Below are 13,748 nucleotides of genomic sequence, written 5' to 3'. Positions count from 1 at the left end.
AAACATGAAAAAAGATCTGCAGAAGCTAGAAGAATGGTCTAACGTTTGGCAATTAAAATTCAATGTGAAGAAATGCAAAGTGATGCATTTAAGGAGTAGAAATCCAAGGGAGACGTATGTGTTAGGCGGGGAGAGTCTGATAGGTATGGACGGGGAGAGGGATCTTGGGGGTGATAGTATCTGAGTACCTGAAGGCAACGAAACAGTGTGACAAGGCGGTGGCCGTAGCTAGAAGATTGCTAGGCTGTATAGAGAGAGGTGTGACCAGCAGAAGAAAAGAGGTTTTAATACCCCTGTATAAGACGTTGGTGAGGCCCCACCTGGAGTATTGTGTTCAGTTTTGGAGGCCGTATCTTGCTAAGGATGTTAAAAAAAATGGAAGCGGTGCAAAGAAAAACTACGAGAATGGTATAGGATTTGCGTTACAAGACGTATGAGGAGAGACTTGTTGACCTGAACATGCATACCCTGGAGGAAAGGAGAAACAGGGGTGATATGATACAGACGTTCAAATATTTGAAAGGTATTAATCCGCAAACGAACCTTTTCCAGAGAGGGGAAGGCGGTAGAACGAGAGGACATGAAATGAGATTGAAGGGGGGCAGACTCAAGAAAAATGTCAGGAAGTATTTCTTCACGGAGAGAGTGGTGGATGCTTGGAATGCTCTCCCGCGGGAGGTGGTGAAAATGAAAACGGTAACGGAATTTAAACATGCGTGGGATAAACATAAAGGAATCCTGTTCAGAAGGAATGGATCCTCAGGAGCTTAGCCGAGATTGGGTGGCAGAGCCAGTGGTGGGAGGCGGGGCTGGTGGTTGGGAGGCGGTGATAGTGCTGGGCAGACTTATACGGTCTGTGCCGGGGCTGGTGGTTGGGAGGCAGGGAAAATGCTGCGCAGACTTATATGGTCTGTGTCAGAGCTGGTGGTGGGAGGCGGGGCTGGTGGTTAGGAGGCAGGGATAGTGCTGGGCAGACTTGTTCGGTCTGTGCCCTGAAGAGGACAGGTACAAATCAAGGTAGGGTATACACAAAAAGTAGCACATATGAGTTTATCTTGTTGGGCAGACTGGATGGACCGTGCAGGTCTTTTTCTGCCGTCATCTACTATGTTACTATGTTGTCCTGGATTGATCTGTTGTCACGCTAAGGAAAACAAATAATTTGGTTAGTAGTTAAAAACTGAACCCTTACTAGAGCTTTCTCAGGTGCATTTGTATTTCATTTCTGAGGAGTCCCTCAATATCCTTCCTACTCCCACAATTATAAAATTTCATGACATTATATAGGAGGGATGCTGACTCTCAGCAGAATTCCACACGTGTAAGCTATTATTTAAGCTTGATTTCCAGCTTTACCAATACAAAATGGGGAACAGAAGGACAGGAAATAACAGCTGCAGGTTATTAAAGTTCAAAAAGGTATTGCTATAAGAACTAAAATATACAGGGGAAAATCTCAAAGAAGATATATAAATAAAAACACAAGGAAGTTAAATTAGTCCAAAGAAAACCAACTAGGTCATTAGAGAAAGATCATCCTTGCATAAAGCTAGTGAAAGATGAAGCTTTTAGGAATGGTAATGGTATTACCTCACAGTTCTAAGCGGATTACAACTATTTAAGAAGCCGGTTTCATTTAACTGAGAAAAAGGGGCATAATAATAAATTTAGAAATTAAGAATAAATAGTTATCAGTAGTTAGCTTAGGATACATATTTCGGAAACAAATGTGTTTTCAAATTTTTCCTAAAAAGAATATAGGACTGAGAAGATTTAAATATAGGTGAAATCGTAGTCCATAATCTTGCTGCTTGAAATGCCAACCCTAATTCAAAGAAATGTAATCTCTTTTTACCTTTTGATGATGCAAAAGAATAGCCTACAGTACCAGTATGCCTTGTTCTTAAAGCATAAATAAAATAAAATGTGGATATAGATAGTCTGGTGCCAAGCCATGTAAAAGCTTAAAGAGAAAACACACCAATTTGAAAATAGATTCTAGCCTCGATAGGCAACCAGTGTAATGATAAATAACTGGAAGTGATCCTATCGAATTTAGACAATCCAAAAATCATTCAAACTGCTGTATTCTGTATCTTTTTAAGTCTCCTCAGCAAACTTTTATTACATCCTAAATAAACCAGATTACAATAATCCAATTGAGAAACTAAGAGAGACTGAACCAGTATTCTAAAATGATCTTGTTTGAAATAGTTTCGCACGCATCTCAATTTTTAAATCAGGAAAAAACATTTGTTAATGAAACTGATTTTCCATGGTTAAAGCACTATCAATAAACACGGAACAGTTTAATAACTGTAGAAAATTCAAAGGTAGCTTGGTTAATAGTGATGGATTTTGGAATATTTTCTGGATGCATGCAAAAACAAATACATTTTGTTTTCTCAGTATTCAATTTTAACTTATAATTGAACATCCAATTATGGTTCTTCCACAGGCAATGAGGTTACCAGGAAACTATACTGTTAGTACACAGACACATTCTACTGTTTAGTACGGGTGAGGTCAGTGCTTCATATTTTGTGTGGACACAACCAGAGGTCATGTACTACATTCCAAAATAGTGAAGGGGCAGGGTTCACAAGAGCAATGAAAATGATACCTTACAAATCTTTTGGGCATGAGCACCAGACAAACTTCCTCCAAACACGGTAAAATCCTATAAATAAAACAAATAGAATATTATAACATATTTAGATTATATATATATATATATATATATATATATATATATATATATATATATATATATCATTCACAACTATAAAACGCTAAAAATGAAAGACTTCTTTGTTCTGTGCAGCTGAAATAGTAAGAAAACACCACAACAGGGCAAAAATTCAGGAAGTGGTCACTAAGTTGTTTAATGCAGTGTTTCCCAAGTCAGTTCTGGAGTATCCCCTTGCCAGTCAGGTTTTCAAGATATCCACAATGAATGTGCATGAAAGAGATTTGCATATGATTGAGGCAGTGTATGTAAATCAGTGTATGCAAAAAGATTTGCATATGATTGAGGCAGTGTATGCAAAGAGATTTGCATATGATTGAGGCAGTGTATGCAAATCAACTTCACGAATATTCATTGTGGATAACCTGACTAGCAAGGGGGTACTCCAGCACTGACTTAAGAAACACTGGTTTAATGGATTCCACTGGCGCCAAGATGGAAGAAACCAGTTCAAGGTGTTACTCTCCCTTTCCTGTAGATTTTAAACCCTTCTTCTCAATCCCACTCATTTTCTTCCTTCGAAATCTACTACTACTACTACTACTACTATAAATCACTTCTGTAGCGCTACCAGTCGTACGCAGCGCTTTACAATTGAACATGAAGAAGACAGTCCCTGCTCAAAAGAGCTTACAATCTAAATCAGGACAAACAGACTGGACCAAAAAGGATAAGGGAAGGACAGCCAGGAAGGACAGCTTATTCACAATACCTCACTGAGTAGTTGTCATTTATTGAACCACATTTTCTTTCACACATTCCTGGGGGCCTTTAACTTCCATGTTGATGACTCATCAGCCTCTTATGCTTCAAAGCTCTTTGCTTTAATCTCCTCATTCAACTTCCAGCTACAGTCTACCACCCATACTATCCAGCATGGCCACAGCTTTAATCTAGTTCTTTTCTCTCAGTTCTTCCCCTCTCTGACCATCAAATAGATCTCACACTTCAGCACCCTCCCAGTCTCATCCAATCTCCATCCACATACCTTGCATACACTCTCTGCCTCATCCTTTCCTCATCAATTACATTACCAGTCTGTCGATGATGTAGTCTCTTACAACAATAATTCTCTCCACTGCTTTGGACACTCTTGCTCCTCCTCCTTCTCTCCTCCACCTCCTGTGAGCTGTAACAAATGTCATTTGATTCACCTCCAGAACTTGCTACCTACATTCTAGCACCTTTTCTGTCCACGATATAAGAGTGAATTTGAAATTTATTGTTATTTCACTTGCCAATCAAAACTAGTACAACTGTCTGACAAAGTCTCTTGCTTCCAACCCTTGCCATCTCTGTCACATTCAAATGCACCCCAAGTGTACAGCTAATTCCTTGACGAGGTTAATCTTGAATTCTCCACCAAGTGATCTCCATCTCCCCTTCTTCATTCTTATATCGTTCCTTTGAATTCTGTCCCCTTTCTGCCTTTTCCAAAATCAGAAATAGGAAACTTGTCTCTTCTGTCCTCCCCCAAATTTGCTATCTGTTCTTCTGATCCCATTTCCACTGAGCTCCTTAGCTCTCTCTCCCCTACTCCAATCCCTTACACATCTATCACATCTTTTATCACTTTCCACTGCAACTATACTTGCTAACTTCAAAAATCCTTTGATCACACCACTTCTCAGAAAACATTCACAGAATTCATCTGCCCTGCTATTGTGACATCTCACTTCTCTCTTTCCCTTTCAAAAGAATACTTCAATAGTTTGTTCACCTTGACTTTTCTTCTTAAACTATTCTTAACCCTTTCTAACATGGCTTTCACCCTTTACATTTTACAGAAGTGCCCTTGCCAATGTCTCGACTGGCCTGTTCCTGGCCCTGTGCCTTTAATCCTCATCTTTGTTGACCTATCATTGCTTTCACTGTTGATATCACCTACTCCTCAATACTCTGCCCTCGCTTGGATGTCAGGACTCTGCTGTGTCTTGGTTTCAAGTTTCAAGCTTATTCATACTTGAAATAACGCCAGTCAGAGAAAATTCCATCTAGACACATTAGCAATCCTTATAGATTCTGTACATTAATGCAAAAATCTGTTGAACTGTGAATAAAGCCAAATACTTGTCAATCCTAGTCTCCCGAGATCTAAGCACATCTTATAGCTCCCACCCTGACTCAAAATATCTATATATTGGGGAGAGTGGGCAAGGCTGCTATGAACTATATGTTTATGGGGCCCTAGGCTGGAACTGACCTATATGTCCCTTAATGTTAAGGGACTAAACATACCATATAAACGTCAGCTGCTCTTTAAAGAAGCTGCGCGCTTGCAGGCAAATGTGCTATTTATAAAGGAGATGCATCTTCTATTAAAACATGAACATTTACTCATGAAGACAGCAAAATATGATGTAGTACAATCCTGCCTCCAACCGCGTCCACCCTAAAACAGTGGGGGTGGGTATTTTGTGAAGCAGGGCTTGTCCTTGGAATATGCTCCCAACCTAAATCAGGGCTTATTTTTCACTCACATATCTGACATTTTGGCAAACAATATAGAATGTATGCTATTTATAGGGGGAGACTTCAATATTACTCTGAACCCCACTCTCCAACTCGGCTGCAAGGGTTACTTATGCTAGGAAGGACCACACTCATGTATGTTCATTTGTTACACGATGTGGTCTACACGATGTCTAGAGGGAGGTACATGGTGAAGAAAGATTTCACTTTTTATTCTCCCACACGACACCCATTCTCGATTAGATATATAGTTGGGAGACTCTCTACTATGTAAATATGTTCATGCAGTGGACATACACCCTAGGACTTGGTCTGATCATGCCCCCATTAGAGTTCATCTGGTGCTATGTGGTGATAAACCCCCTCCAATTCCCTGGCGCCTGCAGGATGCTCTGCTGGATGACCCGGGACACCTACAGCACTTAGAAAAGCACCTCCTAGATTATTTACACTTTAATAATACTCCTGACATGACTCCCTTGACCATCTGGGAGTGTTTGAAAGTGGTGATGTGGGCACCTGATTTCCCTGCAGGCCCATGTCCAAAAAGACACCCGCCAGAGAGAGCAGCAACTCAGATGAAATTTCTTCCCTGGAAATTCTCTATAAACAAAGGTGAGGCACACCAAGCTATCAGACTGCTTTATACAAAGCTAGATTGCACCTCTATGATTTAGAGCTTACTACTATAAAGGACCATCTGAATCGCACTAAACAGAAACATTTGGAGTTCAGTAATAAGGCGAGCAAGCTGGTGGCTCATGAACTGAAGCATCAGGCTACTCTTAGATGATCAAGGACAATGGCGTACAAAGGATGTAGACATTCAGCTGGCCTTTTTAGCATTTTACAGACAGCTTTATACTCCCACCATGGAAGACCCTGACTCCCTTCTGGTGGGTGTCTCTCTCCCAGAGTTAACCCCTTCAGATGAAGTGCTATGGGCTATTAAACATCTCCCAGCTGGAAAGCTCCGGGGTCCCGATAGTTTCAGCAATAAATTTTGTAAAATATTTAAAGGTATATTGGCTCCACTACTCACTAGGGCTTATAATTCTATTAAGGAAGATAGTTTTGTCCCATTCATGGCGTCTAGCCATGGTAACAATACTGTTTAAAGCGGACAAACCCCTTCATCTTTGTAGTTCCTACAGGCCTATATCTTTACTTGGCACTAATTATAAGATTTTTACTAAAATACTGGCTCACAGATTACAGAGGGTACTACCAAACTTGATCCATGATATCAAGTGGGATTTGTCCAGGGCAGACAGACTTTTGATAACATAAGGAGGGCTTTACATCTTATAGCTATTGCGGAGCAGGGTTTGGGCCCTGCTATTATGATGTCTCTGGATAAACAGAAGGCCTTTCATAGGGTATATTTGTCCTTTTTGTTGGCAGTCCTATGGAAAATTGGCCTGTCGGGGCCTTCTCTGTATTGAACACAGGTACTATATAAATATTCTTTGGCTATATTAAAATTAAATGCCACCTGTACCACCTCTTTTGAACTTTCGCAGGGCATGAGGCAGGGTTGTGCACTCTCCCCCTTGCTGTTTGCTTTAACCATTGAACCCTTGGCCTATTTAATCTGTACCTCTCCCGATATAGCAGGGATATCCAGTGGAGGGATAGTCCATAAAATCATGCTGTTTGTGGATGATATACTGTTGACATTGACCCGCCCTCACACCTCTCTGCAAACAGTACTTGATATCTTAGATTCTTATGGCTGGGTCTCTGAGTTTAAAATAAACCTACAGCTTCCGGGGTTAGGAAGGGATGTTAAAACCTGTTGAATACGAGACCCTTGGGTCGGGTTACTGTTTTTGGTACGTGTTGGGAGAGGAGCGTATGTAACCCCATGTCAGCATTAAAGTTGGGAACTAACAAATAAGGACAAATCAAGCAGCAGGGGATTATGTAATATTACAGTTTAATCAGTATGATAATTGTAGCTCGCCTGTTCTTGCAGGAATGGGTTTATACGTTACCATAAATTAGGAAGGGGGGTGGGGATAAAATGATAAAAGTTGGATAACGGTTTATAATATTTGAGCTTCACTGGATACAGTTTATGTTTGACTGTCATGTATTCAATGGAGAACTCGCTACCTTTGTACTGTCTTCAATAAAAATGTTGAAACATAAAATCAACCTACAGAAATCCAAAATTTTAAATCTTACAATGCAGTCAGAGAATATCCTGTCCTTAAAGCACTCTTTCCCCTTCCACTGGGCTACTGCATCTTTCAAATACTTGGGAGTCCAATTATGAAACAAATTTCCCTCCCAAGCTAAGGGAGCTATTTGCAGAACTAAATCGTTGGGACAGCTTGCAAGTCTCTTGGTTGGGCTGTATAGCGGCTCTTACGATGACTGTTCTCCCAAAATTATTGTATTTGTTTCAAGCCCTCCCACTCCATATTCCACACTCCTTTTTTTTTTTTTTGAGCCCCAAGGAGAAAAGTTTTTGCTTACATTTGGAAATGAAAACTCCCTACAGTGGGACGTCGTATTCTATATCAGCTTAAGATTAATGGGAGTACCAAATTTTGAATTATATCACCCACAGCAGCCCTATTGCAAATTGTAGCAATCTGGCAACAGGGTACCGACAATCCCTGGACAAGAATGGATAAACATTCTTTAGGTTTGGTTCCATCGTGGGCTATTCTTTGGCTCTCCCTACCATGTTTAAAGACGTTAGCGGCAGGGGTGAACTGTTTACTGAGGGCTCCATTGTCCATGTGGGTGACGGTACGATTTTGATTCTTTACAAGCAGACAATATCACTTATACACCCATTCAATATGCTTCTGGATTTACCCCTGGGCTCCTTGATACCACTTATGCACACGGGGCAGCACGATCGATGAGTACCTCAAGACAGATATGGGTTGAGGGTGAACTTCTCCCCCTTCTCTGAACTCCAAGTTGACTATGGCTTGCCCAATACTGACCTTTTTCATTCTATGCAGTTGAGAAATTTTATATTGCCTAAGGCTAGGGAGGAGCTCTCCTTGGCTGATACTTCTACAGAATTGGCCATGAATTCGGGCATTGGGAAAGGAGGGATCTCTACACTATATTGAGCACTGTTGAAAGATGATATATCTGTTCAGAAATATATTACTAAATGGGAAACACATTTATCAAGGACCTATGACCCAAAACAGTGAGATAAGGTTTTTCAATGTCTGTTTTAAATGTCTATTGCCACCCCTATGATAGAGAATGGATATAGTATTTTCTATCAGTGGTATTACACTCCTATGAAACTGTTTCAGATCTATATGACTGGCTTGCCACCATGTTGGCATAACTGTGATGATCAAGGAACTTTTTTCCACATCCGGTGGACTTGTCCAGCAGTACAAGCTTTTTGGTCATCATTGCTCCAATACTTTTCTGTCAGTCATCTATCCCATTCGGGCTGATTGCTTCTTATTACATCATAAGGTTACTGGTGTTCCATGGGAAATACGTTCTTTGATGATACATGTTTTCACAGCAGCCAGAACAGTTTTGGCACAGCTTTGGAAGCAATCTGCAGTTCCACCGCTTGAGACTGCTTTTCAAAAAGTAGATTATTATTGCTTGATGTCCCATCTGTCAGGTTTTCAAAGCAGCAACTAGGTTTGTGAGCCCTTGGGCCGCTGCCGAGGAGCAGCAGTGGCAGGCAAAACCACCCCCAAACCTGAGACCAGGCAGGACAAGACTGGAACCCCGGACTGGAGTTGCAGCTGAGGCAACAAGCTGGAACAGGTAAGGCAGGAGCAACTAGACTTCACCTGCACTTGACCACCCTTCCCCAGGAGTTGAGCCCCTGGGTGAAAGCAGCCGGCAGGACTTACAGGACAGGGCAGGAAATGGACAGGTATAAGCGTCAGGACTGAAAGCTGGCAGGCAGCCACTAGCAAGAAACACAGACAGAAAAGAATCAGGACTGAAAGCTGCCAGGCAGCCACTAACAAGAAACACAGACAGCAGGAACTAGACAAGGGATACAGACCAGAAACAAGACAAGAAAATAATTTAGAGGCATGGTCAGCAGACCAGTGCTTAAGCCAGCGCCACCGCCGCGCAGAGACTGTCTGAGCCATACCTTTGGCCGAGGCTCTCAAAACATCATACAGCAAGTCTGCCAAGTAGGCCAAACCCGACTCCAGGGTCGGCCATTCAGCCCTCCGGGAAGGGTCCGAGGGGGAAGCCCGCTGCAAAACAGTCAAGCACGCCCTAGCCACATAGGAGCCGCAAACCGAGGCTTGCAAACTCAGAGCGTCCGCCTCAAAGGACGACTTTAAGGCCGCCTCCATTCTCCTGTCCTGAGCGTCCTTCAGGGCAGTGCCACCTTCCACCGGCAGCGCCGTTTTCTTAGTCACGGCAGTGATTAAGGAATCTACCGTGGGCCAGACAAAGGCTTCCCGTTCCCCCTCTGGCAAGGGGTACAGACAGGACATAGCCCTGGCTACTTTCAGGCTCGCTTCAGGGGCATCCCAGTGCGCTGAAATTAAGGTCTGCATGGCTTCATGAACGTGGAAGGTTCTAGGCGGGCGCTTCGTTCCCAGCATAATGGCGGAGCCAGTACAGGCTGAGAGAGGGCCTTCCTCCGGAGAGGCAATCTTCAAAATGCTCATGGCCTGCACAAGCAGGTTGGGCAAATCCTCTGAGCAAAAAAGCCGCGCTGCAGAGGGGTCATCCGCTCCATCCGAGCGACGATCAGTCTCTTCCATAGAGTCCGCTAAGGATCTCTGGGAGAACTCAGACACGCTGCCGTCATCCACATCAGAGGAGACCGAGTCCCCTGGGGGTTGAAGATCCACCCGAGGGCGTTTGCGCATAGAGGCCTCATCACCTCTATCAGAGAGGGAAGCAGGGGCAGCGTTCTGCATAAGAAAGGCCTGATGCAGCAGCAAAATGAACTCGGGGGAGAAACCCCCCAGCCTGTGTATTTCTGCAGCCTGAACCGCGGCCCTAGAGGCGCCCTCAATCTGCGCTCCCAAGAGCGGGGGAGAGGCACATTGCGCGTCCAAAATGGCGTCCAGCGCGAAACTCCGAGAAGGAGCCACGCGGGAAGATTGGCGCTTTAATTTCGCCGACTTTTTACCGTCGCCCGAGTCAAGGACGACCAAGCTGTTAACGTCTCCCCCCTCGAGGACGGCCCAAAAAGAAGCCGTCCGAGCAGCGTGGCCAGTCACAACCAGGAGGGCGGCCAGCGGGGGATGGGCGCCTAAGGCGGGAAAGGCCGCCGCACCGGATGAAAAACCGGGGAACTCTCCTGACTCCGAAAGGCCTCCCAAAAAAGGCGACTCTGCCTTCGGGCCCCCGCTTCCCCGCTAGGTGCGCGAACGCGTTCCGGGGAACGTCTTTTCACACCCTTGCCATCCGAGGCCATAGCCATGTGGAGACCATTCGGGGAACCCCCAGCCCGCTAGTAAAAGGTAAAATTACCTGCTTCTCACTCCGAGCTGCAACGATTTGGAGTCCCAGTGAGTAGCTGCAAACAAGGACGTCTTTCTTTCAAGGACGTCTATTTTTCTGTTTTGTTTTGTTTTCTTTTTTTTTTTAAACGGAGCCAGCGGGAGGGGGGAGAAAAGGAGGGACCTGGCACCACCAGGTTTGCACTTGCTCACGAAGAGCCCTCAACCTCAGGTACTCAACAAAACCTAAACAATTAGGCTTGGAGACCTAGCCAGAGCTGCTGCTGTGCGACCACACACCTGCTGAGATAGAGAACATACTGGGGAGTTTCCGGCAGCACATGACCACATATAGGGAGGCAAAAGATTGCTCTCTATCTCCACCTGCTGGTAGATGGACACAACCCACCAGTCTATGGATTGATCTGCTTGATGAAATGGAAATAAGCAATAAACCTAAGCTAAACTACGCACAGACTAACTAGAACCAGACAAGAAACCAGACTAGGCAGAAGTGCAACAAGCACCAACATACCAGGGACCTTAGACAATGCAAAGGCAAACACAGAAGTTTCCAGATGGCTAATAAAGCCCATCAGCAGCTGAAGTTCAGCTGCAGGGGTCACAAGTCAACTACGGGTGCTGTTCAGGTACAAACAAGAAAAGCAAGTCTGGCAGCCCGGAAGATCTGGACCGGATTGGGCTGAAATCTGGAACGTGTGACAGTCCACAGCAGCCACCGGTTCTGGCCACCAGAGGGCGAGGTGAGCACAGACAAGGAAACATTCACATACGTGACACCAACTCACAGCTCAAAAATATGGACAAATTACATATCATAAGGTTATGGATATTTATACAAACCGGAGGGCAGCTACTAGTACTACTTAACACTTCTATAGCGCTACAAGGCATACGCAGCGCTGTACACCATACACATAAAGACAGTCCCTGCTCAAAGAGCTTACAATCTAAATAAGACAGGTAACAGACAGAAGAACTAAGGGGTAAGGGGAATTAACGAGGAGGGGATAAAAGGTACTGGCAAGTGAGCAGTGGTTAGGACTCAAAAGTGGCATCAAAGAGGTGGGCTTTTAGCTTGGACTTGAAAACGGCCAAAGACGGGGCCAGACGTACATGCTTGGGAAGTCTATTCCAGGCGTGTGGTACAATGAGATAGAAGGAACGGAGTCTGGAATTAGCACTAGAGGAGAAGGGGACAGCTGCCCATCTCTCCTAAACTTTTGCCTCTTCTTTACTTTTTCTAGTCCTATTTTGGTCCCCAACCTTGTTCTAGCTCCACTTACATGATAGGGGTGGGGGAGAATATATATGTAAGTAGTGCTATGGGAGTTTTACCATTGTTCTATAATAAGTATTACAGAAGAAGTTTTTGAAAGTGCTCTTTTATAGAACTGATTGGGCAATTCTAAGGAATTTTTTTTATTTACTGTTCTAGCTTTTAACCAGGGAGGTGAGGGCAGCCCATACCCAGTGGAGCTGCCCCAGGGCATGGGAACCATGAAGGCATGAGGACGCTCTGGATGGGGATCGCTGAGACCGCCAAAGGCTCAGCCAATAACGCCACGGTCAGACCGATCGGGGCAGCAGCATCAATCAAACTTCCTGAGCCCTTACGCCAAGCCCCCTCCCTACCCATCTTCAAATCCTTGCTCAAAGCCCACCTCTTCAATGTTGCTTTCGGCACCTAACCTTTATACCTTTCAGGAAATCTAGACTGCCCCTATTTGACTGACTGTACATTTGTCCTTTAGATTGTAAGCTCCTTTGAGCAGGGACTGTCCTTCTATGTTATATTGTACAGCGCTGCTTAACCCTAGTAGCACTTTAGAAATGTCAAGTAGTAATAGTAGTAGTAATGAGGTGCAGGAACAGCGCAGCGGAGGCAGCCCGAAGACAGGCGCCGAGGGGCTCGGAGCACAGCTATAACGGCGGTAGAGACTGTTACCTCCCCTCTAGTTCCTACCCCAACCAAGGTCACAGCTTTTGGAGCTGCGGACTTTCTACACCCTGGGAAGCACTACTGAACATCAAACTGTAAGTAGACTGCCTATTGCGCTGTGGGATGCTAAGACTTTGCAGCTGACATGGTCTGAAGGGCCTGACAGTAAAGACCAAAGGAGAGATTGCTGGGGGAGCTGCCACTTTCAGCGTGCCTCTGAAGGAGCCTCCTGCACTGTATATGATTAGGCCAGGGATGCTGGGCTTGTGAGGAGTGCGGATTTATGTGGGTTGGTCAAACTGGAAAGGATACATTAATCCTGTGGCTACAATTGAATTAGCCTGACATCAACTGGTCTACACGCAAGCAAGCTTTTAGCTGGAGAAGCAAGACTGCTGAAATATACATGACTCTGTGAAAGATCCTGCAAAGCCTAAAACCAGCACTCAAGCGCTAGTATTCCTCGCCTAACACATTCCAAAGAGCAATTAAGCTAAGCACCCCACCACTGTCTTCCAATTACCCTTCCCTGATCAAAAACAACCTCTCCCTCTGGTCAACCTGCCAGCAACAAAAGACAGCCAGCCACATATGTGACATCTCCCTGTTTTGTTTTTTAAATATCTTTATTACCGCCAGAAAAAGGAATTTTACAACACATTGTACCTCATAGGATCTCTGAAGCTTCTGTATACAGATATGCCTTATAACACTTCTCGGCTTCTTTCTAACATTCAACAACTGCATACCCAATGTCCCATAAGGGCAAATAACTGCCTCCTCCTCCTGGCTTTTCTATTATATAATATTCCCCCCTCTGACCCCCACCCTCCTCCCCCCAACCCCTCCCTTCCTATCCCCCCCCCCCCCCCCCCATCCCATTCTCCAGGTACTTTCCATTAAGGCTACCACTTTTGAGGCTAGTGGTTGGTGTCTAGTGAGGGATCCCCCCCCCCCCCTGTATCATATAAGAGGGAGTATGTTTTCCAAATATCTCTGTATGCCTTGTGTCTGCCTGTAGGTGCCAACTTATATTGTAACTCCACCCATTCCGCCATCTCTTTCATCAAATGGTATCAGGCCTGTTTTGATGGCGAAAACGGCTCCGCCCAGGAATGCAAATACATTTTTTGACCAG

At 44.4% G+C, this 13,748-nt stretch overlaps 1 protein-coding gene across 5 annotated transcripts in view; it reads right to left on the bottom strand.

Annotated features, from left to right (window-relative positions):
* The window catches only part of PCCB (propionyl-CoA carboxylase subunit beta), an 840,377-nt gene that overhangs the window by 609,734 nt on the left and 216,895 nt on the right, over positions 1-13,748 (bottom strand). For all 5 annotated transcript variants that reach the window (XM_030215921.1, XM_030215922.1, XM_030215920.1 and 2 more), the window contains exon 4: positions 2,624-2,680. In XM_030215921.1, coding sequence (XP_030071781.1) covers positions 2,624-2,680 — 57 coding nt within the window. The remainder of the gene's footprint in view (positions 1-2,623; positions 2,681-13,748) is intronic.

The sequence above is a fragment of the Microcaecilia unicolor genome, chromosome 10, assembly GCF_901765095.1.
Source record: "Microcaecilia unicolor chromosome 10, aMicUni1.1, whole genome shotgun sequence".
Taxonomy (NCBI): Eukaryota; Metazoa; Chordata; class Amphibia; order Gymnophiona; family Siphonopidae; genus Microcaecilia; species Microcaecilia unicolor.
The sequence above is the reverse complement of the archived record's forward strand: the minus strand, read 5'-3'. Positions and strand labels throughout refer to the sequence as shown.